The sequence below is a fragment of the Antechinus flavipes genome, chromosome 1 (assembly GCF_016432865.1).
Source record: "Antechinus flavipes isolate AdamAnt ecotype Samford, QLD, Australia chromosome 1, AdamAnt_v2, whole genome shotgun sequence".
NCBI classification, from domain to species: domain Eukaryota; kingdom Metazoa; phylum Chordata; class Mammalia; order Dasyuromorphia; family Dasyuridae; genus Antechinus; species Antechinus flavipes.
Genome location: NC_067398.1, coordinates 119536857 through 119564150, shown reverse-complemented (window position 1 = coordinate 119564150; position 27294 = coordinate 119536857). Strand labels below are relative to the sequence as shown.

Genomic DNA, 27294 nt, shown 5'->3' with positions numbered 1-27294 from the left:
TCTGAAAACTTTTTTTCTCTCCCAAGGTTTTTCCTTTTGTTCTGATTTTTCTCTTTCAACATTATTCATATAGCAAGTATATTAAAATAAACAAATAAATTAAAAAAAATGTTGGTGCCTAAGCTTTGATATAGGCCCTGGTGACATGATATTTCTTTCTGTAAGATCATCCTTTTTGGTTTCTCTACTATCAGGCTCTTCCCTCTTCCATTCATCTCTTTTGTTAAGTTCTTATAAATAATCTTCCTAATCACACTACAACTATATCACTCCTCTGCCCACAGAGGCAGTGATTTCACAGTTTAGTCCTTGTTAAGGAGCTTCTTTAAGGACCTTCTGAAGGATGCTTACCATTTCCTCATTCAGATTTTAAGGTATTTCCCCCATTACCTGGTTTTATTATTTTTTTGGTTTGCTTGTTTTAACTATTTTCCTTGCTCCATTAGTTTCTAATGAATTGATTCCCTCCTCCCCACTCACCCCCCACAGACCATGAACTTTCTATTGACATGATTATCTGATATCTGTTATCCTGACTTCTAACCCTCTTATATGAAGAACAGGAAAGGGTCAGGAAGTTAGAAAGATGGTTTCTTTATCTCTTTTTGATTCCCAGGACTTGTTCTCATTCCTAATATACTCCTGATTACTTATGACTTTGCTTTAGTTTTCATTTTAATTGCTTGACAGGTAGCACCTAAAATCTATTTTTACTTGGGCTAGGCATGGCATTATAGCAGAAATGAAACATGACTTTTAGAAAACTTTCCCCACTCTTTAGTTGAATTAAGGGAATTCTATGAAAGTATTTAATTGAATACTTCAATGCATATGTGATCTCATCACGTCTTTATGAATATATTCATAAATGCTTTACACTATATTGCCTAGTAAATTGCTAAAAACCTCTGGGGAATACACAAATTGTTAAGCATCTCTGATTCAGTCTTTTTTTAAATAGATAAAATAGGAATAATATGTTTACTTCATGGAGGATGTTATAAGCCTAAAATTAGAAAATACAGAAAGTACTTCATAAACCTTAAAGGCCTATATAAAGTTATTACTATTATTGTTATTATTACTGTAGTTAACATGAACCCCATAAATTTTACAATAAAACTTTTTTACAATTTTTACAATTAAACCTTTATTATTCGGATATCATAAAGGCATGTTTTTGGATATACTTATGGCTATAATGATAATACTTTAAATTCTTGAATACTTTTAATCCTTCAGAAAGTTTGAAACATCTTATTCCTTTCTGTATGTTGGTTATATAGAGCTATCATTATCAATAGAAAATCTGACATACAGATAGAAGCATAATGATTTTCCACATTCCTGCATCTCATAATATCTTAATTAAAATAACATTGATGGCCTTAAGAGGCCAATCCAGTACTTTTTAAAAGAACTTGAATTTATTTTACCAAGATCTAAGGCTTACCAATTCTTTCCTATTGTTTCTCTGCTTATTTGTTCTTTTTTGCATTGGTTATTAAAAGCACATACTTACTTATGAGTCAAGTTTCGATATTCTGCTACTTTAGTTGAGAGATCAATGATATCATCCAAAATTTCTGTGCACATTGAATAATGCTTCTTATAACGAGCTTGAGCTCTTTCTGCTGCTATTCTTTCATGAATTTCTATTTCTTTTTGGGCTTGTTCTTCATATTCAAGCTTGGCTTGTTTTGCAAGGGCCTAAAATATAAAATGAGTACCTTTGTAAATAATTGTTTAATTCAACCACAATATAAATAACTGTGCAAATTTCATTGAAAAAAAATGTACATTTACAAAAAGGCAAAATAAAAGGATGAAATAATTGTCTAGATAATTTAGATCATAGAGATGAAAGAGCAGTCCTGGTCAAAACTGACCAAAGTACTATATTACATTACTTTTGAGTTTATATTAGAAAGCTCTTTTTTAAATGAGAAAAAGATTCATCCAGTGGGTACCACTGAAGCTTTCTAAAGCAAAATCAACTTTTCTTAAAATGCTCCATAAATTACTTTTGTTTTTAGTTACTCTAGTTTAATATATCTGGCATATAAAAACAGATTGGTTATTGACTATCAGGGGGGATACCACAAGACAAGTTCCCCATTTGTATTGGACTTAATTGTGAAGATTCAGTCATATAGAACTTAAGCTAAAAAAGCATGCAGATTCTCTTAGGTGTACTATACCTTGGCTCTGGAGTAGCAATGAGTGTGACCATGGTGCACACAAAATACTCAGGACAACACAATCAAGTCAGAGGAGAGTCTGACTATATGCCCTTTCTGTTCAACAGCAATACCCAAAATGATAATATGGAGAAAGGAGAGAGAACTCAGACTATCACTGCTAACCTACTGTAATAAACTACCGAGACCTGGACCTGTATTCACTTTCTCAATGTTCCGTACGTTGCATTTTGGACCTTGCCAAAAATTAATATACTGGCACTGCAACTTGTGAGAAGCTAGTGTAATTACCTATTTTTCATCCAAAATAGGTGAGAATGGAGTCCTTGGGATGTATATGGGATGGTTCGACATATCTTTCTGGCCATATCTTCCTTTTTATGGGTATTTCTAACCTCTTTTCTTTGGAAAAGTGCCTTTGGTCTGTATGGTAATTCTTATTTAAATGCTAACTAGTAGCCAGGTATGTATAATGTTATTCACACATCTAATTATTCACACACCTAGTCTTCCGAACCATAATCTTTCCATATACTTAAGTACTATCAGTACCTTCTCTAGTATTTGCAGTCTAGAATCACCCTTACCTTTCAATTGTTTTCTGAGCAGATGTAAATGAGAGTTGGTTAAGCTTTATTGGTGTGAGAATTTAGGAGGATTTGCAAGTTTTAGTTAAGAGACAGAAAATATGTAAGAAGTTCTATTTATTATGTTTTAGATTGTGATTATATAGAAATATGTACCATGAAACAACAACAATAACAACTTCTCTGTTTTACTGTTCCCGAATATAAGCAAACAGATTAGGCTCAGCTCTCTAAAATTTCATTCTCATTATCTATTCTATAAATTAATCTTATCCAAAGCCAAACTATTTAAACATTTTAATACACCGATGAAAATTTAAAATGGAAGACAATTCAAAAATAAAATTTGTAATTTAGTTTCTTTGGAAGCCAATCTGCTTTCATAGTCCACATACATAAAGCTAGATAAGTAAAACACAAGCAAGTTAAGTTTTAGTTTTAACTGAATTACTGACCATCTTATATTTATGTCTTCCTATTGCTTTACCAGGACCAATTCTCAGTCTTGAATGTATCAGTTTACAAAATAAAAAATTACAAAAAACCCGTATTTAAGCAATGTTTTAAATTCTAGAAGCAAAATATTTTCTGGAAAATGGATCAAAAAGAAACACAAAAAAATTTAAGGAAGATATATTTTACTGCTTCTCGATCAAGAGCATCTTGAAAATCTTTCAGCCTTCTTTCTTCATATTGTTTTTCTCTGAAAATTCTGTTTTGCCATAAAACTTCCTTTTCATGTCGAACATGCATGAGCTGCACAGCAATCCGACGCTCCTGCTGAGATTGTCTCATTAGACGGTTAATGAGTTGTTCTTCTCTGTAAGCCTCCTAAAAATACATTTTAAAATTCAATTATTTACAAAATTTAGTAAAATTCCAAAATGCCTGTTGCTTATAATTTATACTTAATTATATTTAATTTAGATGGTATATTTCTTTTAAAATGTGTGATTTTAAAATTTTATTTATTTGTAATTTAATTATATTTTTATTTATTTATATTATTTATATATTTATTATTTAATTATTTAATTAGAATATTGGAAATTTTAACATTCCATTTTTATTCTAGAAGTTGTTGTAGTTTAGTCTTTTTCAGTCATGGCTGATTCTTTATAACCCCAATTGAGTTTTTCTTGGTCTGCTGTACCTTTCTTCAGATCATCCAGGTCATGAAACTGAGGCAAGCAGGTTTAAGTGGCTTGCCCAAGATAACACAGCTAGCAAGAGTCTGAGGTAGGATTTGAACTTAGGTCTTCCTGACTCCAGGCCTGGTACTCTAAACCACATAGCTGTCCTAATTCTAAAACAGCAGAGTGCAAAGCATCACATTAAATTTTGGAAACAGCAAGGTGAGGTGTCTGGATATTTCAAATCATTATTTATAATTTAACATATACAAAATGCAATATTACTTCCTCTGAAATTTAATCATAAATAATCTTACTCTATGAAAAATGTTACCAACCAAGATACAAGATTTTTACTTTATTAAAGCTATCCTGTGGTATAATTTTATGGTATGTACCACATTGTTATGTAGATCTGAAAATAATGCAAATAGCTTTTAGCTAAAGATGTTAAATGAACTATAAAGAAAATATGATTAGCTATCAATAGGAAAAGTGAAATATTAGCATGAAAAACAATTGTGAAAGATGGGGATATTTACCCAGAGGAAGAGATAAAGAAATGGTTGGTTGGGTGGGTATGTGTGAGGTACTGTCACCATAGCTATTTGAGAGGAGTTATATTTATTTATTCTACATTGCTCTTAGATAGAAACCTTGAATCAAAACCAGTATCATGGAAAAGAGTATTGAACTGGAAATTCAAAGACCTGAGTTCTTGTCCTGTCTCTGTCATTTGTTAGCTATATGAAGTTAGGTATATCATTTAACTTTATTATCTGAAAAAAAAAGAGTTGATTATAGTATTACTAAGACCTCTTCCAGCCCCACAGGAAGAGAAGATAAGCAGTAATAGAATCACTAGGGGAAAGTATGAGATTGATAGATGGAAATCTGAAATATTGGCATTTTATCTAAAATGTTCAGATATATTATTTAATTTTTAAAAACTGAAGCTTTTTTTTTTAACAGTAAGGCTCAATGTTTCAATGGTTTTTAGATCTCAGGAAGAAATAAACAGTAAGCACCTACTCTCTATATAGCATGACTATATGCTAGAACTATAAAGATGAAATCAAACATAGGATTTGTCTTCAAAGAGCTTACAATCTAGAAAGGAAAAGTATGTTAAAATAACTGCACAAACATTATACTAGAATAAGAGGTAGAAAATAAGAGATAAAAATCCCCTCTTTGAGGACAGGATATACTTCATTTTTGTATATTCTCACATCCTAACACATTGGCCATACACAAAAGGTACTTAATATTTTATAACTGAGTCATAACACAGATTAAACAATAAATGCAAAAATCAAGCCTGTATATTTGAATATTTGGAGATATTTAGAATAGAAAATCACTTCCAGTTTAAGAAAGGTTGGGGGTGAGATGGAAATCATTCAGCCCTTCAAAGCTTGCACTTAATTGTTTTAAGGATTAAAGTTGCATTCCTCAAATCTTTGAGGCCAGTATGTGAAAAGCTTTTGAAGTTAAACTTAAGGGATTTGTATTTTACTTGGTTGACCAAGTTACTTGATGACTTGGAAAACACAAAAAAGATTTTATGCCAGGGGAATGTGATCAGAATGGTGAAGGAGGAAAAAAATCCCATGGGTAGTTGTATGAAGAATTAACTGGAAATAGGCTTGAATATATGTTGGAGGTTTGTTACACCAGTTAAGGGAAAAGGTGACAAAATCCTAGATGATTGAGGTTGTAATTAGAAAGAAGGAAGAACAGGAGTGATATTTGTAGGGATGAAATCAGTTAAGTAGAGAGGTAACCATAAGAGAAATATTGACCAGAAAATTAAGTAGTTAACCAGAAAGAAGAGTGGACAGTTCTGATACTCCATCGATAACCCAAATAAAGGTAAGGACCATCCTAGAGCTTTGAGATTTGAGACCTGCCCTTTAGAAGCCTATAGATACAAACTATAGTCTATAGAAATTGAGTGACTTGTCCTAAATTATACAGCTAGAAAGCAGCAAAGTGAGAACTTGCACCTAGGACCTCTGATTCCATGTCCAATATCCTTTCCACTGTATTGCGCTGCTTCCACGAAGACACTAGCTTTCTAGGTGGAAACCAATGGATTGGTTGAGGATAGAGAATGTCTATGAGTCACACATAATTATCAGGCATGGACAGTTTGTGATATATCCCGTTTTCAGGAAATATTAATATCAAAAGGATGTCAGAAAATCAATAGGATTTGGGATTTACTAAATTTGGGGAATAAAAAAAAAGGGAAAAAGGTTTGAGTTTGATTTCAAGTTTAAGTAATTATGATTTCTGGTGCTACCAACAGAAATTAGGAAAAGCAGATTTTTGGGGAAGGATGTTATATTTTTCTTCCCCTTCACCCCCGCATAATAGAGTGGAAAGAACCTTCACTCTGGAGCTTTGGTCAGATAAATGATAGCAGCAGAAATAACAACTCAGAAGTGGGGCAGCATGGTAGAGTAGATAGATTGCTGGTCTTGCTAGATTCAGATCCTATCTCTGATGGTTATTAGTTGAGGAAGCTGGACTAGCTGGTCTCAAAGGTGCCTTCCCTATGGTTCTATGAATTTTCATTTATATATCACAGTAAAGTCTATGTAGATAGTTCCTCTACCACAACTATACAAAATAAATAAACATTCAGCAAGCATCATTCCTACGGCATTACACAGACCTGGGATCTATCTAATTAGGGGATGTGATAATTAGATAACTAAGATAATTAAAAGAAGTGAAATTCAAGTCAGGGAATAGAAGTTGTCAAATGAAATAGCATAAAGAGAGAAGAAAAGACTCCCCTCCTTTTAAGAAGCAGGGTAAACTCAAAGGTTCCAGTGAAAATGACAAGAAATAGTTTTAAGGAACAGGAGAAGCACTTTAAGAGTACAGATTATATAAGCCAAGGAATCACCAAGTTCATCAAGAAGAGGAGGATCAAGAGTGTCAAATGCTTACTTGATTAATAAGAAGGCAGTTTATTATTCTCTATTCTGGTCAGGTCCCTATTCTTATCAGGAATAATTTAAGAAATATTATATATAACTCAAGAAAAGTTGCCAAAATTGTCTATACTTCACTTTATGATATCCCCTCTTCACTTGAATGGGCCTCAACCATTAAAGGTACCCTGGATTTTCACAGGCTATTTTTCACCTGATCTTTCTGAGTTGCAGACTTTTATCTCATTTCCAGTGAGATCTTCCACATCGCCAGTCATGCTATTTCACAAGTATTCTTTCCTTTTCCAGCTCCCCTTAAAGATTTTTTTTTCTGAATAGAATATATGTTCCTTGAAGGCAGGGACTTTTTTGCTTGCTCTTATGTGTATCCCTAGTGCTTGGCATTATTACTTAGTAAATAAATATTAAGAAATAATATTAATAAATATCTATAAATAAATCTATCCATCCAATTTAAATTCAAAATAGTAAAGGGAGGTAGAGACCAAAAAAAAAAAAAGCCCAGTAGATTTGGCAAAAGAATTATTTTACAGCAATTATGATTCAGTGGTGAAGATAGAAATCAAGACTGGAAAAAAGTCAATCCGTAGAATAAATAGCAGCATAGAGTGTAGCCTCTTTTTTAGAAATCTGATAATGAAGGAAGAGAAGAAAGAGATAAGATGATAGCTTGAGAACTGAGAATTCAAATCATACCTTTGTAAGATCAAATAACTTTGGAGTCTGTAAAAGTTCAGTTGAAAATTCGGTGTGCTTCCCTCCCCCCATATTAAGATGTTCTCAATAGGAATAAGAAAAATTATCAAGTTTGTTAGTATTTATCCTTTCCACTGTTATAATGTAATAACCCTATGACTTCTATATTGGATTTCTTTCATTTCACAAAGGCAGTTAATTTTAAATCTTGTATAACATTGTTTTTGGTATGTGTGTTTGAAATAAATGTTAAGCAATTTAGGTTGTATTCAGATGAATGGCTTGTCAATATCCGATAAGATCTCTATTTTGGTGATCTTAATGACCAAACTCAATCATTTATATATGACTTCTATTTACTTAGCAATTTGCTACTGTACTTTGAGAAAAAGGAATTATGATTAATTGGCACGTGGTGTATGATAATAGATATTTATATGAGACTTTAAAGTTTGTAAAGTATATATCATATATGTCATATTATTTAATCCTTACAAAGTATCTCAGTGATTTAGATGGGTATAATTCTTTCCATTTTAAAGATGGGGAATCTGAGTCTAAAAGAAATTAAGTGCCTGACCCGGTGTCACATGACATGACATTTGCTAGTAAATGTCTAAAAATTTGTACTCAAGGTTTTGCTCTCCCCAAATTCAATATTTTATCTACTGTGTCACTTAGCTCTACTTATAAGCTTATTATAAAACACTTCTATGTATGATCTTAACACAAGACACATTTAGTTCTCTTTTCTCATTTTTCAATGAATTTCCAATACCTAGAATACTGCCTTATATCTAGTAAAGATTTAATATTTGTTAAATTGAACTGAAAAACTGACAACTATATACACACATATTCCCCATATACATAATGAGCCCATTGCGTCAGCCCACAGTTATTCTCTCATACCACTAGATGGCAATACTTCATTGATCAGATAAAGGCTCAGAGTTTTTAATCCATCTGAGGAACCCATAACATTGAAGAACTGACAAATGAATGGAGTAAGGAGAAAGAACTATGAAACACAGGTACTTTTGTGATGAGATAGTATTAATGACAGGAGAAACCTGAGGGAGCAGGAATTGGGATTGTGGATGAAATTGCCATACACTTTTTTTTTTTTTTTGGTTAAGTTCTAGTTCCATCAAAAATTTCGTATTAGGATGTTCTCAAGCAAAACTTAAAAATGATATATTCAAATACTCATTTGATGGTGCATTTATTGTTTTAAGTCTTTAATTTTGTAAGACAGTGATTCAAAGGCAAATGTTATATTCATTTTAGATATGAAAAAGAGAACCTTAGTCTTGTGACTTGTTATCTGTTTATTTTTTACTTATTTTGATCTCGTGACTTTTAATCCACAGTGGTAGCAGAAGTGCCACCTCAAAACCTGGAAAAAAGATGATTGTGAGATTCATTTCTCTTTGCAAATGTAGTAAAGAATAAGGAAAAGTAGCCCTAATTCCCAATGTTGTACTTTACTAAAATCCTGCACCATCATGACTGTCAATTGATTCAAAACAGCAATATTACTCAGCATAGGACCGACCACTCCAGGGGCAATTGGACATTTTTCCAGTGACCTGTTGAGTGATCTGCCTGTTGGACACTTTCTATGACAGAAAAGAACCAGACCCGGCTTTCCATTTCTGGAAATTCTCTGTACTCTTATATCTCACATAAAGGTTGTCTGCCCTTGGCAGATTCAAAAATATGATTAAAGCAAGGACAAGCCAACAATATGTGGGATATCCTAATATTGCTTTGGTGGATATTTTATAGGCATGCTCTAGGAAGTTATCTTGTTACATAACAATTGGAAGAACTGGATAACTGTTGTAGTCAGCAATTATATTTCTTTTTTTCTTCATACAGATAAGCTTTTCCTTCTAGATGCATTATTTTTAAAAAGAGTACTTATTCAGAATCTAGCACAAATTACTTTGATGGACTAATAATTATCTCTACTCTCACATTTTTCATAGGCAATTAATAATTTTTGTTAATTATTCATCCCCATTATAAAATTACCACAATCTCTCATCAACTACACAATGAAGGCAAGTCAGAACAAAGCACTGAAAGTGAAGATTTCTTCTTTTAATAGTCCTTTACTTAAACAAAGGCAAGCCTTTAGTTCAAGTAAGATGCAAATAAAACTTCTGGATTGTGTTTAATTCAATAGGAAACAACATATAACCCAACAGGAAATATGTGTTTATGGAAAGTAATTGCATCTTTTCAATGAAACATTGATCATACACTAAACATAATTGCTTCATTTTAAAAGACTGAATAAAACATTTTAAAAAAGCCTTCAGTTGGTTAATGTGGAGAAGAAAGATGTAGGAATATACTTTGAAATAAGAACACTTTTTCTTTGATTATGAATTGAATATATTTTAATCATGTTAAATACCTGACTATATTTTAAGAGTTGCACTATTATAGATAAGTTATTTAGCTTCTTTTGCTTGTTTATATTATTGTCCGAGATGGTGTTATTCTTGCTAAACTATTTGTAGGATTTGATAGTGTAAGAAATTTATTTTCCTTCATATAAAAAAAAGTCTTCTCATATCATCCTGGTTTGTTTTCTCTTCTTGTAACTTCAATCTTTCTGCCTCAAAGTCATTGTCTACTCAGACAATTAACCTAACTCTTCCTCCACTTTCCCACTATGGCTATCCATTTACTTGGGATCATATTCTGCTCTCCCTGTGCCAAGGGGGACATTTATTTTGCATCTCAGTGCATGAACACTATCCACACCCACATTGTCGCCCTTCTCACCTCTGTCTCTTGGAATCTTCAGTTTCTCTGAAGAATCAGTTCAGGAGCTATGTTCTTCTATGGGAGGCCTTTTCTATCCTGCCCAGATGTTTGCAGCTTTTCTCTGCCTAAGGTTATGGATGTTGCATCCTATATATGCATAGTTATTTATATAAGTGTATTTTGACTTTAATATTAGAATATAGTTATTTGAAGTACCTTCAGAGATTCCCTTGCCTTTTTATTTTATACCTCCCTCCCTGAACTAGTACTGTGCCTGACACAGAGCAGGACTTAATTCATGCTTATTATTGGCTGCTGTTTCTTGTTTCGGTATTGAGGCTCATCAAAATGTTGAATGATTATTCTCACTGTAGTGCCATTACTGTTGTTTCATGAAAGGGTGACAAGGAATAAGTTACTATATACACTATTAACATTCCCCAAGTGGCCAACTAGGTGATAATAATGCCATATTCTTTGGAATTACAGTATTTCTTCCTAATGCTTAGTGGGGATAATTCAACTTTTCAAGTCAACCAAATTCATATTGGAAAAGCCCATTAATTTTTATTTTATGCTACTTACTAGTAAGAAATTGAATTTCTGTTATATTGAAAGCTCATTATCTAGCAGCAGGGATATAAACAATCATTAAAATTAGGCTATATCATTTTCAACCAATAGGCTGAGTTTTACACGAAAATGTCAAGCTCTAAACAAAAGGTAAAATCTAAAATTCAGTAGAGGTTCATAACAGTTTAATGGAACTTACTGACATAATTATATTCAGCTAGAGAACATATCAAGAAGCATCAATATACATTCTATTATACATTGGCTATACATTCTAGTAAAGAGAAAGTAGATTGTTAAAGATCTAAAAAGACTTTCAGAAAGTTTGCAGAATATTTCACATATCTCATCACATTTTCCTCACAACTCTGAAATGTAGACATGATCATATTTATAAAATAGAATATCATGTTATTTGGAAGTGGCTCAAACAGGAGAATGCATGTTAAAATGATTTAAAAATTATAAAACACTATATATTTTATATTTTACTGGACCCATGATTTGATTGGAGTAAAGAACTTCCAGGGAAATCCTCTTTTTCCACCAATGCATATAACATTGTGTGCCCTGACATCTATGCTCAAGGAACATCAAAAAAGTTGCCTGGGATATCAATAGGTTAAATGATTTCCTCAGTGTCACATATGCAATATATGTCAGAAGCAGGACCCAAATCCTTATTCTGATGTCAGAACTTAAGCTACCAAGTCACAGAACAATTTTTCCTCTTAGTTGAATGTCTTTGTATTTTTATAACTGAGCCAGACCTCTTCCATTGATGTCAAAGGACTATACCTATGCATGTATATATAGAAAATACACATTATACATACATGCTCAGCACATATGTATATGTATATGCAGATGTATATGTGTGCATATACACATATATATGTATGTGGACATGTTTTTATATCAATATGTATATCACCATATCTTTGAAAAGTACAAATACACATATGCATATATGTTGTTATGTATAAACATATATATACACTAATATACATAACACATATATATGTATATACATGCACACATACTTTTCAAAAAGATGACAATAGAAAGATAGTTTCTTACTCCTAAGAAACTTCAAAGATTTGTAGGAGAGGCAACAAAGAAAAAAGGATATATGTGTTGCAATACATGAATTCTTTTTCTTAACTGATTTTTTTCTTTTTCTCAAGCTTCTTCAAGTTGTTTCTACTTAGAAACATATAGAAAAGTTCTCTGTAATTGTGTAAGAGGAGTTCTTGGTCAAGCAAATTATACTGTTATGAGATGAGGGAAGATATAATCAGAAGGAAGATGGAAATGAAACTTGGGGGAAGAAAACCTGATTCAAACTCTTGCTATATCACCTGCTAATTTTGTCTTTTAAAATGAAAGAACAGGGCTAGAAGATATTTATGATCCCTTCTGTTTCTGGTTCTTATTAATAGTTGGATGTGAGAAGTAAGGTTGTGTGTTTGTCTCCCTTTGAATATATACTATCTCTGTACGGTTAGAAAGATATGCAATACCACTTATTCTTGGATTTTAACAGTATCACTTATACTTGGATGTAGCAATATCCATCATAGGAGAACAAATATTGGAATCAGCAGACCTCAAATTAAGTTCCAGTTTTATTAGCCATATAGGCCCAGTATAGAGTCACTTAAATTCCCTGAATCTGGCTCCTCATCCATGAATTAGAGATGAAAATCCTTGCACAGTAGCTATTCCTTCACCTCATCTTTGTGTGAAGTGTTTTGTTTATCGATTAAAATATTGTTGATAATGATATCAATGGCAATGATGATGACAAAGACAAGGAAAATGTCAGTACACATATATCAGTGCAATAGATATTCTCAAAAAAGAAATAAAGTTTGGAAAGGTAAGTTCCCCTTCAGAGGGCCACTGAGATTTAATGTTCCAAAATTTGATTTTTAATTCCTACTACACACTCTCCTTCAATTAACTCAGAAGAGCTCTAATCTAAAAAAACAAACAAACAAAAACCCCAGCAGCAGCAGCAACAACAACAACAACAACAACAACAACTCAGGAGACCTGAATTCTTACCCTAACTTTTCACTAAATGATGCATGATATTGGATGTTTCAAAACTTTCAGACTGTTTCCTTATTTTAAAAAAATGAAGAGAGTATAGATAAGTTGACAAAGATTCCTATGTCTCAAAAAAAAAAAAAGAATACATCTATCGTGGTAATTAAATTTTGGTTTATCTAAAAATGTATTTACTAAAAGTATATGTACCATATTTAAAAAATATACTGTGAAACAAGATATACTTTAAAAATACAGTTTAATAAAATATATGTTCATATATGCATAATTTATAGATAATTGTGAAATTTAATTCAACAAACATTTAGTGTTTACTATTTTCGAGGTTCTGTGCTAGGTGTTGGTAATATGAGGACAAAAACAAAACAGTCCTTGTATAATCATAAAAAGTTCCTTTAAAATTAGAGGGGAAAATAAAGATGAGATATGAAATCCTTTGACATAAAATTTTTTAAAAACTCCATAAAAATAAGATACCAATAACATGGATCTTTTGATAATTCAGTAATTCTAGTTGTACAATCTTCAACTTCAGTCCTCTCCTTGTTTTATGCTCCTTCTGTCTATGTCCTCCCATATGGGAAGAACCTTCAATATTATGGGAGATCTTTCTCTAGAACTCTTGATATTGTGAGGGTATCAACAGAGCACTTAATCTGTCATTCAGTTATTCTACTGTTCTTGTCACCCAATCAGACCACCACCTTTCTCAGTCATATATAAGTCAGATGATAGCTTCCACATTCCTTTTCTTGAGCAACTCTTCACTTGCTGTTTACTTGCTGCACCATTGCATTGATTAACTCATCAATGGTGCTTTTTGTTAAATCACTTAGAGACTATGGTATTCTAGGTTTTTTAGCTATATAGTATTGGTAGAACAGTACTGATGTTAAAAAGGTGAGTCTTTTATTCTGAGGGAAGCTTGAAGCCATTGAAATCCTTAAGAGGAGGATCCCACTTCTCAAATACACAGAAACCCTGTTTCTCCTCTTCTTTTTCAGTAATCCTGTTGATTTGTAGTGTTGGTCCAGAAGACATTCACTGATGAACCAAAATGACAGACAACTGTCATTTTCATTACCGTGGCTTTTTAGTATGGGTAATTAGGTCTAATTCTTTTTTGAGATCCTATGGATTTAAATTAGGAAACAGATTTTCTGGAATTTGACTCAAATGGCACAATATTATCTACCAACAGGACGATATGAAGAATTCATCTGCCACTTGAACTTGAATAGTGGACACATTGTTTCTGAAAATGACAAACAACCACTGAAAGGAAATGACTGTTTTATGCTTCACTTAATAATTACTAACCAAAAACTTGTCAAAGTAAGTTACCTATTGCTTTATATTTCAAGGAATTTTGTATGCTTTTAACATGAACATGGAAGAAATTTTGCTAGTCAGAAGCCTTTAAGAGTATGTTTAGATTATTGGATCAAAAGTTTTATAGCTAAGAAAAATAAGCATAGTAGAATATGGAGTTAGTGATGTCTCTATATAGATTTTGCTGTGAAAAGTCACTTGGAAAATCTGTCTTCTTTTCATCATATGAAAATATGAAAAGAATTCTATCAAAGAAATGGTCTCAATTCATTCTCATAAAGATTTTGAAGAGACAGAAAAGTATATATATTGGTAGGCATTACTGGAATTTTCTTGGTCACTTTTTTCAGTAATAGTATCAAGGATATTTTCCCTATAACTTTTCTTGCCTCACTAGTCAATCCTTCAACAAAATAAAAACTGAGTTTCATCCAGCACAATTGTATTCAAGTTTGCTCTACTTCATTTGTTCTCATTATTTTAAACATCATTTCTTTCTTATGCATTCTCTACTAGTGGATTCCAAATTTGATGACTCCACTCTCACTGATGGGAGAAAATAATCTGTTATAGAAACCTTAATGGATTGTTTTCATTTGTTTTCCAGAACATTTGACTTAATTGGATCTCTTGTCAAGCTTTTCACAAATATGTCCCATTCTCTCCCACACTCAATCTATAGAGCATCTTACCATTTTTAAAAGTTGTGGTGCTTCTTATCTTCCATTCTCCTTTTCTGCAGATTTTATAAATCAGTTTGTATTCTAAGCCATAGTTTGCCCTTGGCTGTCATATCTCTTTGCTTAGCAAACAGAATCAAGTGTTTGTTGTTAATTCTAAGGCCTTTTGGTCCCATTATGACATCTGATTTACAATTAAAATTCCTTAAGATACAGAAGCTGTATCAGTATTTGTTCTTTTATCCACTTCCTATTTTTATCTTTAATAGTTTGTTTAAATAAATCAGGACAAAAGTGGTTCAACTGCCTTTATAGCTTCTTTCTCATTTTGATTTTATTTTATAGTTTGGTTTTGATATTTGTCCAGTCAATATCTGATTGTAATATACTTATATTCTGTCTGCTTGGATATAACTCCATTTGTTTACCATGTCTTGTGGAACTTTCTTCTTGTGGAAAATATTTCTGACAATAAGCAAAAAGGTGTGAGTATTCTGCAAAGTCATTAAGTCTTTGCCTTCTCTTTCATTTCACATTATGGAACCACATTTTCAAATATAAAATTATTCTGTTATCTAATTATGCATTAATTTATTTTGGAAGGTGTTATTAAATATTTAGAATTTTGATACCTCTCATGACTTGGTGCATAAGCTACAATTAGGGAGGCAGTATGGTGCAAATAGAAAGGGGAAAGAAATAAGCATTTATTTGGCACCTATTACATACCAGGCTCTCTGTGAAGCATTTTATAAATATCTCAATTTAATGTTCACAATAACCTACAAAATAAATGCTTTTATTATCCACATTACAATTGAGGAAACTGAGGTAAACAAAGATTAAGGGATTTGTCTAGATGGTGTCCGAGGCCATATTTAAACTCAGATCTTCCTTATTCCAGTGAAAACGTTCTACCCCTTGGATTATTCAGATGACCCTAGAAAGAACACAATCTCAAATTGGAAGACCTTGGTTAAAATATTGACTCTGTCACCTATTAAATGGTAAATGGTAGAGAAAGAAGCAAGTTATTTATCTGGACTTTTACTTCCTTTTCTTTAAAATGACTAGATGTGTCCTCTCCATCTCTTAATCTGTGACCTTGTGATCTTTTTTGAAATTTTTTTGCAGATTATTATCAAGAACCCACAAAAATGACCATAGACATATCACTGAAATGATGCTGCTAGTTTCCTTTGTGCCAATGATGAAACCAAATCCAACAGATCCTGTATTTGCATTGGGAAGAACTAAGAGAACTTTCTTCCATTTAACGTCAGAATCCTTTTGTCTTCTGTTTTATCATGAAACTATCAAAGTAAAACTGATTTAGTTCTTCTTATCTTGCATTCACTGATTGGTCATGGGACTTAATCTCTCATATTTATAGTACCAACAGATAAGTTAATATTTGGCAATGGTCTGGAAACTAAGTGATTGTTGATGCCCTTTGTTCTCTTTTCTATCACAATTAGCCTATCATGATTACTTTAGAAATGAAAAGGACAGGATATACACAGGACTAAAAACAATGCTGTGTTTTTCCTTGTTCTATGAGTTGCTATGGCCAAAAATTCTTCATCATATGGCCAATCTAAGAAGTGAATTCTTCATATTTAGCTAGTCTGACCTCAAGAATAAAATATATTTTTCCTCAAAACAATATCCATAGCCTTTCCATACTGGTAGAACCTGCCAAAGCTTGATACTTTCTATGTTCTAGCCATAGAAACATCTCTATGTTCAATACCATGTATTCATGATGATACTTGTAAAAAAAATTTCAGGGAAGATCATGTGATCATAGATTTAACTTCAATGTCACAAGGAAGAATGAGATGTGAATTTAGGGTCACACACATACAAATATACGATATATATATATAATGCACACACATAAAAATGCACTATATATAGTACCATGTAAATTACTCATGCCTATATAGAATTATTTATTAATATATAATTAGAGAGAAAGTGATATTCTAATGTTAACACTTTACATCTTGAAAATTACCTTCCTAAGTATTTGCCATGGGAGGCAAATCCTGAAGGGTCTTATAAGAAGCTAGAATTGCTTCCTTTATAACATGGTAAACACCCAAAAGGGCAAGTATGGAAAGACATGTTACCAGAAAGATAGCCAAATGGATGATGAATATTATTGTCCAGAGTAGCACATAATAATTAGCAACTCTGTAAAGGTGAAAAGGTTGTAATCTGGGTCACAGTCTGAAATACCCACAATAATACAGTTGAGAGATTATTGTTTTAATACCTAATAAAAATTTTAGTGTATATTAACTTTAAAATTATTATTATTGAATTTCTAGCCTCATTACCTAAAATTTTAAAAAATAAATACATCTATTAAGAAAAGACTATAATTCTTACTGAAAGGCTCACTTTTTAATTAAAAAACAGTGATTGATAATATGTTCAATTTTGATATAATATAAATTCAGATTACCTAGGTTAAGTAGAGGACATAATAATTTAAAAATATATCTTTAAATTTTTAACATGCAGACCACTATTATTACCAAAACAATTTTATATTGTTTAGAAAGAAACTTTTCCCTTTATCTATCTTTATAATAAATGAATTGCATACAGTTCAAAAAATTCTTAAATCAATTTGCATACTTTTCTTTCACTCAAAATAATCTGCTGTTATTTTCAGATCATAAACTATTTCACAATAATAACACTGAAAAAAAAAGATTTCAAATTTACAAAGTAAATAAAAGTAAAGCACATTTAAAATAAAAAAAAAACACAGAGTTTACAATTTTATGTTGTTATGAAATTTAAACTTCTGTAATCTTACCTCTTGTGCTTCATGGGCTATTAGCTGATCCATTAACAATTTCCTTCTTCTTTTCTCTCTTTGTTCCCGGGCTAAGGTATCTTCTTCTAGGCGTTTTTGAATTTTCTTCATGTACTCTTCATCTGAATAAGTGTTTAACAAGTCAGCAGCTGTCTGGGATTCGCTAGGAACTTTTAATCCACTAGGAAAAATAATGTTTACAAAAAAGATATTACAATTTGTATACTTTTCCATATGAGGAAATGGCATAATAATTTTATAGTTGGCTTTTTTGGTGGGGAGGAAAGGCAATATTTGCTTAATTTTAGAACATAGATATTTAGCCAAATAACCGAAGCTCAGTGCCATGAGCATATGATACTTATCTCTTCTTCTTTTTGACTGTCCTATTACAAAATTGTCTAATCTACTACAACTCCTCTCTCACTCTAATTCTCCTTGTTTTTCTGCAATTCCTTTTCCCCTTTACTTCCCTTTCTTTCAGGCCTCTGGATCAGCCCTTATCCCATTATTGAAGCATTATTGGCTGCTCAGGAACTTGCCCCAGCAGAGAACACAACTCAGGGAGTCTAACTCAGAAGAGTTCTAAGTGAAAAGCATTCCTCCACTACCAGGGAAGGGGGGAAGATAGGGCAAGGAGTTCAGAGAATATAAACTCATCACAGTGGTAAATAATAAGAAAAGCAGAAGCAAATCAGAGTAAAAGGGAAATCATAAGACACAGATTTAGAATGGATCCCATCTGGTCCCTCTTATTTCACAAATGAGGAATCTGAGACTGAATCACAAGGAAAGTTCATCTCAAGACCAACATTCCTGGTGAGGGAGAATACATGTTCTGTAGTTTTTTTCAAAGACTAAGTATTCCTCAAGGGGGATGATTTTGATGTCTCCATCAGTGAAAGTCTCTGTCCTTTTCTCTTATAGTCCTCATTAACTGTGTTTATACTATGGTAAATACTATCTTGATGGTCCTGTATAAACTAACTCTAGGAGACTTGGACCATTATCTAATAACACTAATGGAGACAGCCTTATTATAAGAAGAGCTAGGAGATTTCTCTTTTGATACTCTTAACAACCATGGGAGATAGGGGTTATTTTTATCTTTTTTTACAGTTAAGAAAATTGAGTTAAACAGAGGATGTGTTTGAAGTAGAATTTGGACTTAGATTTGGAATAGTTCCCAGCAGGGCCTCTAGTCATAGTCACATGCAAGGAAAGAAAAACAGGTTGGTGCTGCCCACTAGGGCAAGGGCTGGAATTTTAGGTTGTGGTTAGCCATAAACTCAGGTGTAAGGAGCTTGGGTCCTAATACACAGACTGTTAGGAAGCTTGGGTTCTGCCACATGTTCCTATTCCTTGCTTTTTCTCAGAATTTGGCTAATAGTTAAGGAAAAAAATCCACCTGGAAGGGTTTAACCAATGAGCACAGATCAAAAATCTTCTCATCCCCATCCTAACTTTTCCTATAAAATACCCATCCTGATTTGTGACCAAAGAAAAACTAGAGATCATAATTAATCACAAAATAGATAATTTTGATTATATTAAGTTTAAAAGTTTTTATACAAACAAAACTAATGCAGACAAAATTAGAAGGGGAACAACAAATTGGGGAAATATTTTTACATTCAAAAGTTCTTATAAAGGCCTCATTTTTAAAATATATGGAATCAAGCCATTCTCCAATTGATAAATGGCCAAAGTATGTGAAGAGACAATTTTCAGATGAATACATTTAAACTATTTGTAGTCATATGAAAAGATGCTCCAAATCACTATTGATCAAAGAAATGCAAATTAAAACAATACTACACATCTGTCAGATTGGCTAATGACAGGAAAAGATAGAGACAAATGTTAGAGGGGATGTGGGAAAATTGGGACACTGATATATTGTTAGTGGGAACAGATCCAAAGATTTTGGAGAGCAATCTGGAACTATTCTCAAAAAGCTATCAAACTGTGTATACCTTTTGATCCAGCAGTGTTTTTATTGGACCCGTATCACAAAGAGATCTTAAAGGAGGGAAAGGGACACACATGTGCAAAAATGTTGGTAGCAATCCTCTTTGTAGTGGCAAGAAACTCTAAACTGAATGGATGCCCATCAATTGGAGAATAGCTGAATAAGTTATGATATATGAATATTATTAATTATATTATATTATATTATATTCAGTGGCCTGGATCATTTCATTTTTTGTAGAGAGTCACGTCCATCAGAATTGATCATCACATAATCTTGTACTATGTATAATGTTCTCCTGGTTCTACTCACTTCACTTAGCATCAATTCATGTAACAGGACTCCTTTCCTTATTTTTCCAAATAGTTTGCATAGTATTGAAATTAACTGAATGTTTTGTACAATTCACATGTAAATACAGCTGGCTCTGGAGATTTTTTCTTAGGAAGTTGATTAATATTTTCTTCAATTTCTTTTTCTAAAATGGAATTATTTAAATAATCTCCTCTTCTATTAATCTGGACAATCTATATTTTTGTAACTATTTCTCCATTTCACTTAGATTATCAGATTTATTCACATATAGTGGGCAAAATAACTTTTAATTATTACTCTAATTTCTTCTTCATTGGTGGAGAGTTCTCCTTTTTCATTTGTGATACTAACAATATGATTTTCCTTCCTTTTTTCTAATCAAATTAACTAAAGATTTATCTAATTTGCTGTTTTTGTATAAAACCAACTCTTTTTATTCAATAGTTTTCTTACTTTCAATCTTATTAATCTCCCCCCTTTTATTTTTAAAATTTCAAATTTGATATTTAATGGATGATTTTGATTTGTTTTTCTTTCTAGCTTTTTTAGTGAATGCCCAATTCTTTAATCCTCTTTTTTTCTATTTTATGTAAACAAGCATGTAGAGATATAAAACTTCCCCCTAAGAACTGCTTTGGCTGCATCCCATATATTTTGGTATGTGTTCTCATTATTGTCATTTTCTTGGATGAAATTATTGATTGTGTCTATGATTTGTTGTTGCACCCACTCATTCTTTAGGATTAGATTATTTAGGTTTCAGTTAATTTTTGGTCTATTTTCCTTCATCTGGTATTTTATTGCATGTAATTTTTATTGCATCATAATCTGAAAAAAATCCATTGACTATTTCTGCATTTGATTTTGAGGTTTTTTAATGCCCTAATACATGATCAGTTTTTGTATAGTTTCCATGTACTGCTGAGAAAAAAATGTATCTTTCTGTTTCCATTCCATTTTCTCCAAAGGTTTATCATACCTAATTTTTCTAGAATTCTATTTACCTCCTTAACTTCTTATTTATTTTGTGGTTTAATTTATCTAGTTCTGAGAGAGCAAGGTTGAGATCCCCCACTAGTATAGTTTTGCTGTCTAATTCTTCTTGCGGCTCTCTTATTTTTTTTTTTCTCCTCTAGGAATTTGGATGCTATTACTTGGTGCATATATATTTACTATTGATATTACTTCATTATCTAATAGTTTCCTTCCTTGTCTCTTAATTAGATCTATTTTTGCTTTTGCTTTGCCTGAGCTCAGGATTGCCATTTCTACTTTTTTTTTAAACTTCAGGTGAAACATAATAGATTTTGCTTAACCCTTTTACCCTTACTCTCAAGTTATCACTTAGCTTTAAATGTTTTTCTTGTAAACAACATATTGTAGGATCCTAGTTTTTAATCCAGTCTGCTATCCATTTCCACTTTATGGGAGAGTTCATCCCATTCACATTCACAGTTACATGATTAAATATGTATTTCCTGCCATCTTGTTTCCCCCAAATTATACTTTTCTTTTTCCTTTCCCCCTTTCTCTCCTCCCCTATAATTTGCTTTTGAGACCTACCTAAAACAGCTCTCTCTTTTTACAAGCCTTTCTCCTTTCTTATACCTTTCCCCTTCTACTTTTCTTTTCCCTTCTATTAGCTTCCCCTTTTCCTATCCCCTTTCCCTTCCTATTTCCTTATTGGATCAGACAAGTTTCTCTGTGAAGCTAAATATGCCTGAGAGTAAGATTCAAACAATGCTCATCATCCTCCCTTCTTTCTTTCAATTGCAAGAGGTCTTTTGTGCTTCTTTTTGATATGTAATTTACACCATTTTAACTCCATTTCCCTCTTTTTAGTAGAATTCTCTTTCATCCTCTAGCTTCTTTTTTATATCATAATAAAATCAAGTGTACTTATACTCTCTAAGTATACTTATAACAGAGATATAGATCTCAAGATTTAAAGATATCATCTTCCCATATAGGGATATAAGCTTTTTAACTTTTAAAGTTTTTTTCTTCTTCCTTTTTTACATTTTTATGCTTATCTTGAGTTTTGTATTTGAAGATCAAAATTTCTGTTCAGCTCTGGTCTTTTCATCACAAATGAAATTTACCATTTTATTAAATGTCCCATTTTGGACACATTGGAAAGATAATGCTTAATTTTGCTGGGTAATTGATTCTAGGCTACAATCCAAGTTTCTTCACCTTTCAGAATATCAGATTTCAGGCCTTCAATTCTTTTAAAGTAGAAGCAGCTAAGTCCTGGGTAAGTCTCATTGTGGCTACTTGAATCTGTTTCTTTTTTTACTGTTTGCAACATTTTCTCATTGATCTGATAATTCTTAAATTTAGCTACAATATTTATAGGAGTTTCCATTTTAGGGTCTCTTTTAGATGGTGATTAGTGAATTCTTTCAATGGCTATTTTATTCTCTGGTTTAGGATATCAGGGCAGTGTTCCTTGATGATTTCCTGAAAGATAGTGTCTAGGGTCTTTTTAATTATGATTTTCAGGAAGTCCAATAATTATTAGATTGTTTCTTCTAGATCTATTTTATGGCTCAGTTGTTTTTTCAGTGAGGTATTTTACATTTTCTTATCTTTTTCATGTTTTTGGTTTTGTTTGACTGATTGTTGAAGTTTTATTGTTATTCATTTTCATTTGTTCAATTCTAATTTTTAGTGAATTAATTTCTTCACTTAACTTTTTAAAATCCCTTTTTGCATTTGGTCAAGTTAACTTTTAAATGAGGTATTTTGTTCATTTTTTTTTTTTTTATCATTTCACACATTGTGTTCTTTAATTGTTTCCTTTTTCAAATTTATTTTGTAAGGAGTTATTTGGCTTTTCCATTTTGTCAAATCTAATTTGTAATGAGTTATATGATTTTTCTATTTCAATAAATCTATTTTTAAAAAGTTTTCTTCAAATAATTTGTTTCCTTTTCCAAACTCCCTTTTAAAAAGTTCTCATTTCTTTCTAACTATCTTTTAAGATTCTTTTTTAATTGTTCCAAGAGACCCTTGTGAGATGTGGACAAATTTACATCTTACTTTGGTGCCTCATCTAGAGATGATTTTCCTTTAAGATCCTCAGGATTTGAAGACTTTTCTTCTTTTTCTCCATAAATTTCAGAGTTCTTTTTGCTTTTTTGCTCATTTTGAGCAAAGGTTGAGATCTCCTCTTATGGAAAAGGGGAGATTCTTCCAAGCTTGCTCTACAGGCAGCAGAGGCTTTAGGCTGCTCTGGGATGGTGCTGCAATTCCTTCTGGTGCTGGGTGGGAATGGCTGGTCCTATTATTCTGGGGTTCAGAGGCTCACTATTTGATTTAGTATTTGCATTGGATGTTTCACAGCTAATCTGCTGATCTACTGGCTCATAATCAGGACAGAGTAGCCAAGGCTTCTGTATTTTGGCTAAGGGCCTCCTGATACATTCCCTGATGCACAGACGCCATAGGTCCTGGGTCACTGCCATGTAGCCTGTGTTTGGCCACCTCCCCCTTCCTCTGTTATCTCCTCTAACCATGCCTGATTCAAACAGAATTTTTCTGAAGTTATTCCAAAATTCTGCTGGGAATTTGTTACCCTCCAAATATTTGTTGGTTTTGTCACTCCAAAATCAGTTAAGAGGCTTCATCTAGTATTGATCTGAGAGATGCTGGGGAGAGTTCAGATAAAGACCTGTCTTTCTCTCTGATATTTTAGTTGATATTTAAATAGTTAATTTCTTCTTTTATTAATGAGTATTTTTATATTTCTGTAAGAATTCATCTTTTCTGTCCAACTCATACATTTTGTAAGCATATTAATGGGCAAAGTACTTTCTAATACTTTAATTTCCTCTTCAAAATATTGTTTCCTTTTTTGATATGACCAATTTTCTTTTTTCTTTTGAAATAAAATTAGCTGTTTATTTGATTAATTCTTTTAAAATAGGCTTTTAATTTTATTTATAAAGTAGTCTTCTTTTACTTCAATTGAATTAATTTCTTCTTTAATTACCACAATTTTCACATTGTTATTTACTTAGGCTTTTTTTCATTTTTGTTGCTTGAGATTTTTCAAATTTTAAATATTTTTAAAACTATAATTTTATTGATTTTTTCTTTATTTTGCTCATAAATAATTTAGATATATTAATTTTTTTTTTACCTTAGAACAGTATTAGTTGTATTCTCTAAGTTTTAGTATATTTTGCTGTGTCTTTGTTGATAAAATTTTCTTTTATAATATTTTCTTTGATCCTCTAGGTCTTTGGAATTGTGAATTGCCTGTATTGTAAGAGGACTTCCCAGTTTTCCTCTTTCCCCAAAAAATGTCTCCTTCATATTGCTAATCAGACTATACTTTATGCTTTGATCCTCTGCTCCAAATTCTTAAGTATAGTTACCTGTCTCCTATAAAGTAGACTTCAAACTTGAAGGCCCTCCACAAACTAGCATCACCCAAGTTTTTTACTCACTTCACTCATTCTATATGCCAAACAAGTAAATTATCTAGTGTTCAAACACAATTTGCTCTATTTAATCCTATGTGCCTTTGCTCACATATCGTTCCCAAAGCCTATAATATTCCATTTCTGTTCCTTCATTTGTTGATCCACTACCATCTTTCAAGGTTCATATCAAATGCCATTTTCATAGTCCTAAACAAACAGCCTTAACACCAATGTTATCAGTCTTTTCCCCTTTTAATCTCACAAGGCAATTTGTTTTACACTATTCTACTACATTTCCATGTACTACTATGTATTATAATTTATGTGACATGTTCCTAGAGATGTGCTGGTAAATGATGAGCATGTGGATCTCTGGAGAGAAATTTTACATGTAAAACATTTTAAAGTTTAATCTGCATTATTAACATTTTCTCCATTACTTTCCTAAGTCTAGATAATTGCTAAGAAAGTAAAACATTGTCTGATTTGTAGCATTTGCCAATTTCCAAATACAAACAATGCTCACACCTAAAATTTAATAATCACTTCCTGAGAGACTGTGTGAGCTGGCTTCAGCATGTCCCTGTTTATTCCTCTATTAAAAACATCAGTTTGCATTAAGTAGTTAAGCTTTTATGGCAGAACACAGTTTCATCATTATAAAGCGATATCAAAATCTCACCTGTCTTTGGCTTCAATCTCCTTTTTTATTAACACTTCAAACTTCTTAATTTCATTAAGCACATCCTAAAGAAAGCATATTGTCAGTTAATACTTTTCCAAAAAATAAAGACACTCAGTTACCATATTAAAATGTATAAGATGTTATTATGCATGATAGGCTATAGTCAGACATCACTAATTTGTGTTAATTATGTTCAAGGCTAGTTTGAATAGTGAAAAAAATTGACTTATAGGTTTGTTTTAAAAGGAATACTGTTTCCTTACTTTTAGTAAATGTTGCCTAAGAGGTCAAGAGAATTGTCATATTCAATTTCCCTTCTATTCCATCTAGATTAAAATCCTATGTATGATTGTGAAAATTTTTTAAATCAAAGGATGTCCTTCTATGTCCCAATGTAATTATGATAATGAATTTGTTTTTAAGCCATAATGACCAGATTAATATAGATGTATACTTCCCCCTTTTAAACATTTTAAATATTCTTCTGAAGTCTCATTTGTACTGTCATCATAATAAATTCTTAATTGTTAGAACATACAAAAAAAAAATAAACTGAACTTTGTATTGAAATGAAATCTGAAAACAAGAGAGTTCTTTCCTAAGTTTAGATATTTTTTAATATTAAAAAATTCAAGAGGAGGTTTCTATGAAAGAGCTTCTTAGAGTACTAACCAATTATATAGTGAGGACAGTCACATGACAGGATACTGCCTGTTATAATAGTAACAATAGGATTAATAAAAATATTTATATAGCATCCACTATGAGCTAGGCACTGTGCTAAGTGTTTTTAAAATACAATATCATTCAATCTTTATAAGCACCTGGATATAGGTACCATTATTATTCCAATTTTCTAGCTGAAGAAACTGAGGCAAACAGAAATGAACTGTTTGCCCAGAATCACAGAGCTAGTAAATATCTGAGATTGGATATGACTCTGGGGCTAGGCCCTGACTCTAGCCCAGTTACTTTGTCTACTGAGCCATCTAGTGGTCATCATGTGATATTTGAAGTCCAGCAAATTGCAATCCAAATGTAATTAGATCATGTTCAGTTTGGAAAATAATTTTCTATATTCTCAGGGGTGCAAGGGTCTGTCTGTCTTTGTTTCTGTCTGTCTGTCTCTCTCCCCAACCCCGACAAATGGAGTATTGGACAGAAGTGAAAAGACTCCAAAAAATGCTACAAAACATTTCAAATTCTTAGCTCATTTGTTTTTCATAATTCTATGAGGTAAGTTGTACATATTTTATTGCTCTTATTTTTTCAAGTAAACAAACTGAAGTACAGAAATAGAAACTGAAGCTCATAATAAGAGGCAGAAAGAGGAATGTCATCTCACTTTTCTGAGTCTCAGTTTCCTCAACTGTAAAGTACATGGTTTAGATAAAATGGTTATTTAGTCCCTTTAAGCTTTATGATTATTTTTATGATTTAATAAGAACAACAATAATTGCTAAGACAAAAAAAGCATGGTAGGACTAAACAAATTTTGAAGAATTTGCCTGTTATGTTCAGTATTTCAAATCTATTTTATCCTTTTAAAATTCTATATTTAGGCAACAAGATAGGAAATTATACAAAATAAAGATGATAACTAACCTCTTCCTCTTTTTTCTTCAACATCATTTTATTTCTTTCAATAGTTTTCAAAGTACGGTTTGGCAAGACTTTGGGAATCTGTAAAATGGCTGCTTGAATTCTAGCCATCATTTCATGTTGCCGTCTTCTGCCTAAGCGGTGCTGTTTATTTACATATAAAGTTAATTCTATTTGTCACTTCTTCAGAAGGATCCACAACATTCTATTTAAAATTCATCCACAAAAAATTTCATAGAACACATCAAAGAAATTGATGTTCTTTATACATGTAAATATGATATATATAGCAAAACTTTTTATTTATATGATCTGACAAATTTTCAAAAAACATATTAGCAACAAGTAAACCAGGCTTGCCAATCTACTGTCCTCTGTGATCCTTTGTTTCCTTTTTGATAAACAAAAAGTGCTGGTTATGCT

The 27294-nt window shown here is 31.9% G+C and overlaps 1 protein-coding gene and 1 long non-coding RNA gene across 10 annotated transcripts in view; one reads left to right on the top strand and one right to left on the bottom strand.

The window, feature by feature from the left end:
* The window catches only part of SPEF2 (sperm flagellar 2), a 235389-nt gene that overhangs the window by 167783 nt on the left and 40312 nt on the right, over positions 1 to 27294 (bottom strand). For 8 of the 9 annotated variants that reach the window (XM_051989705.1, XM_051989711.1, XM_051989718.1 and 5 more), the window contains 5 exons: positions 26875 to 27015; positions 25267 to 25331; positions 17865 to 18045; positions 3431 to 3619; positions 1523 to 1710 (listed from right to left, as the gene is read on the bottom strand). In XM_051989705.1, coding sequence (XP_051845665.1) covers positions 1523 to 1710; positions 3431 to 3619; positions 17865 to 18045; positions 25267 to 25331; positions 26875 to 27015 — 764 coding nt within the window. Of the gene's footprint in view, positions 1 to 1522; positions 1711 to 3430; positions 3620 to 15043; positions 15146 to 17864; positions 18046 to 25266; positions 25332 to 26874; positions 27016 to 27294 lie in introns of those variants that run through there. The other variant, XM_051989764.1, reaches the window with a different exon arrangement.
* On the top strand, positions 13788 to 16353 carry LOC127556553 (uncharacterized). Its single transcript, XR_007952476.1, has 4 exons — positions 13788 to 13919; positions 14024 to 14121; positions 14221 to 14354; positions 16166 to 16353. It is a non-coding gene; the product is annotated as an uncharacterized LOC127556553 (long non-coding RNA).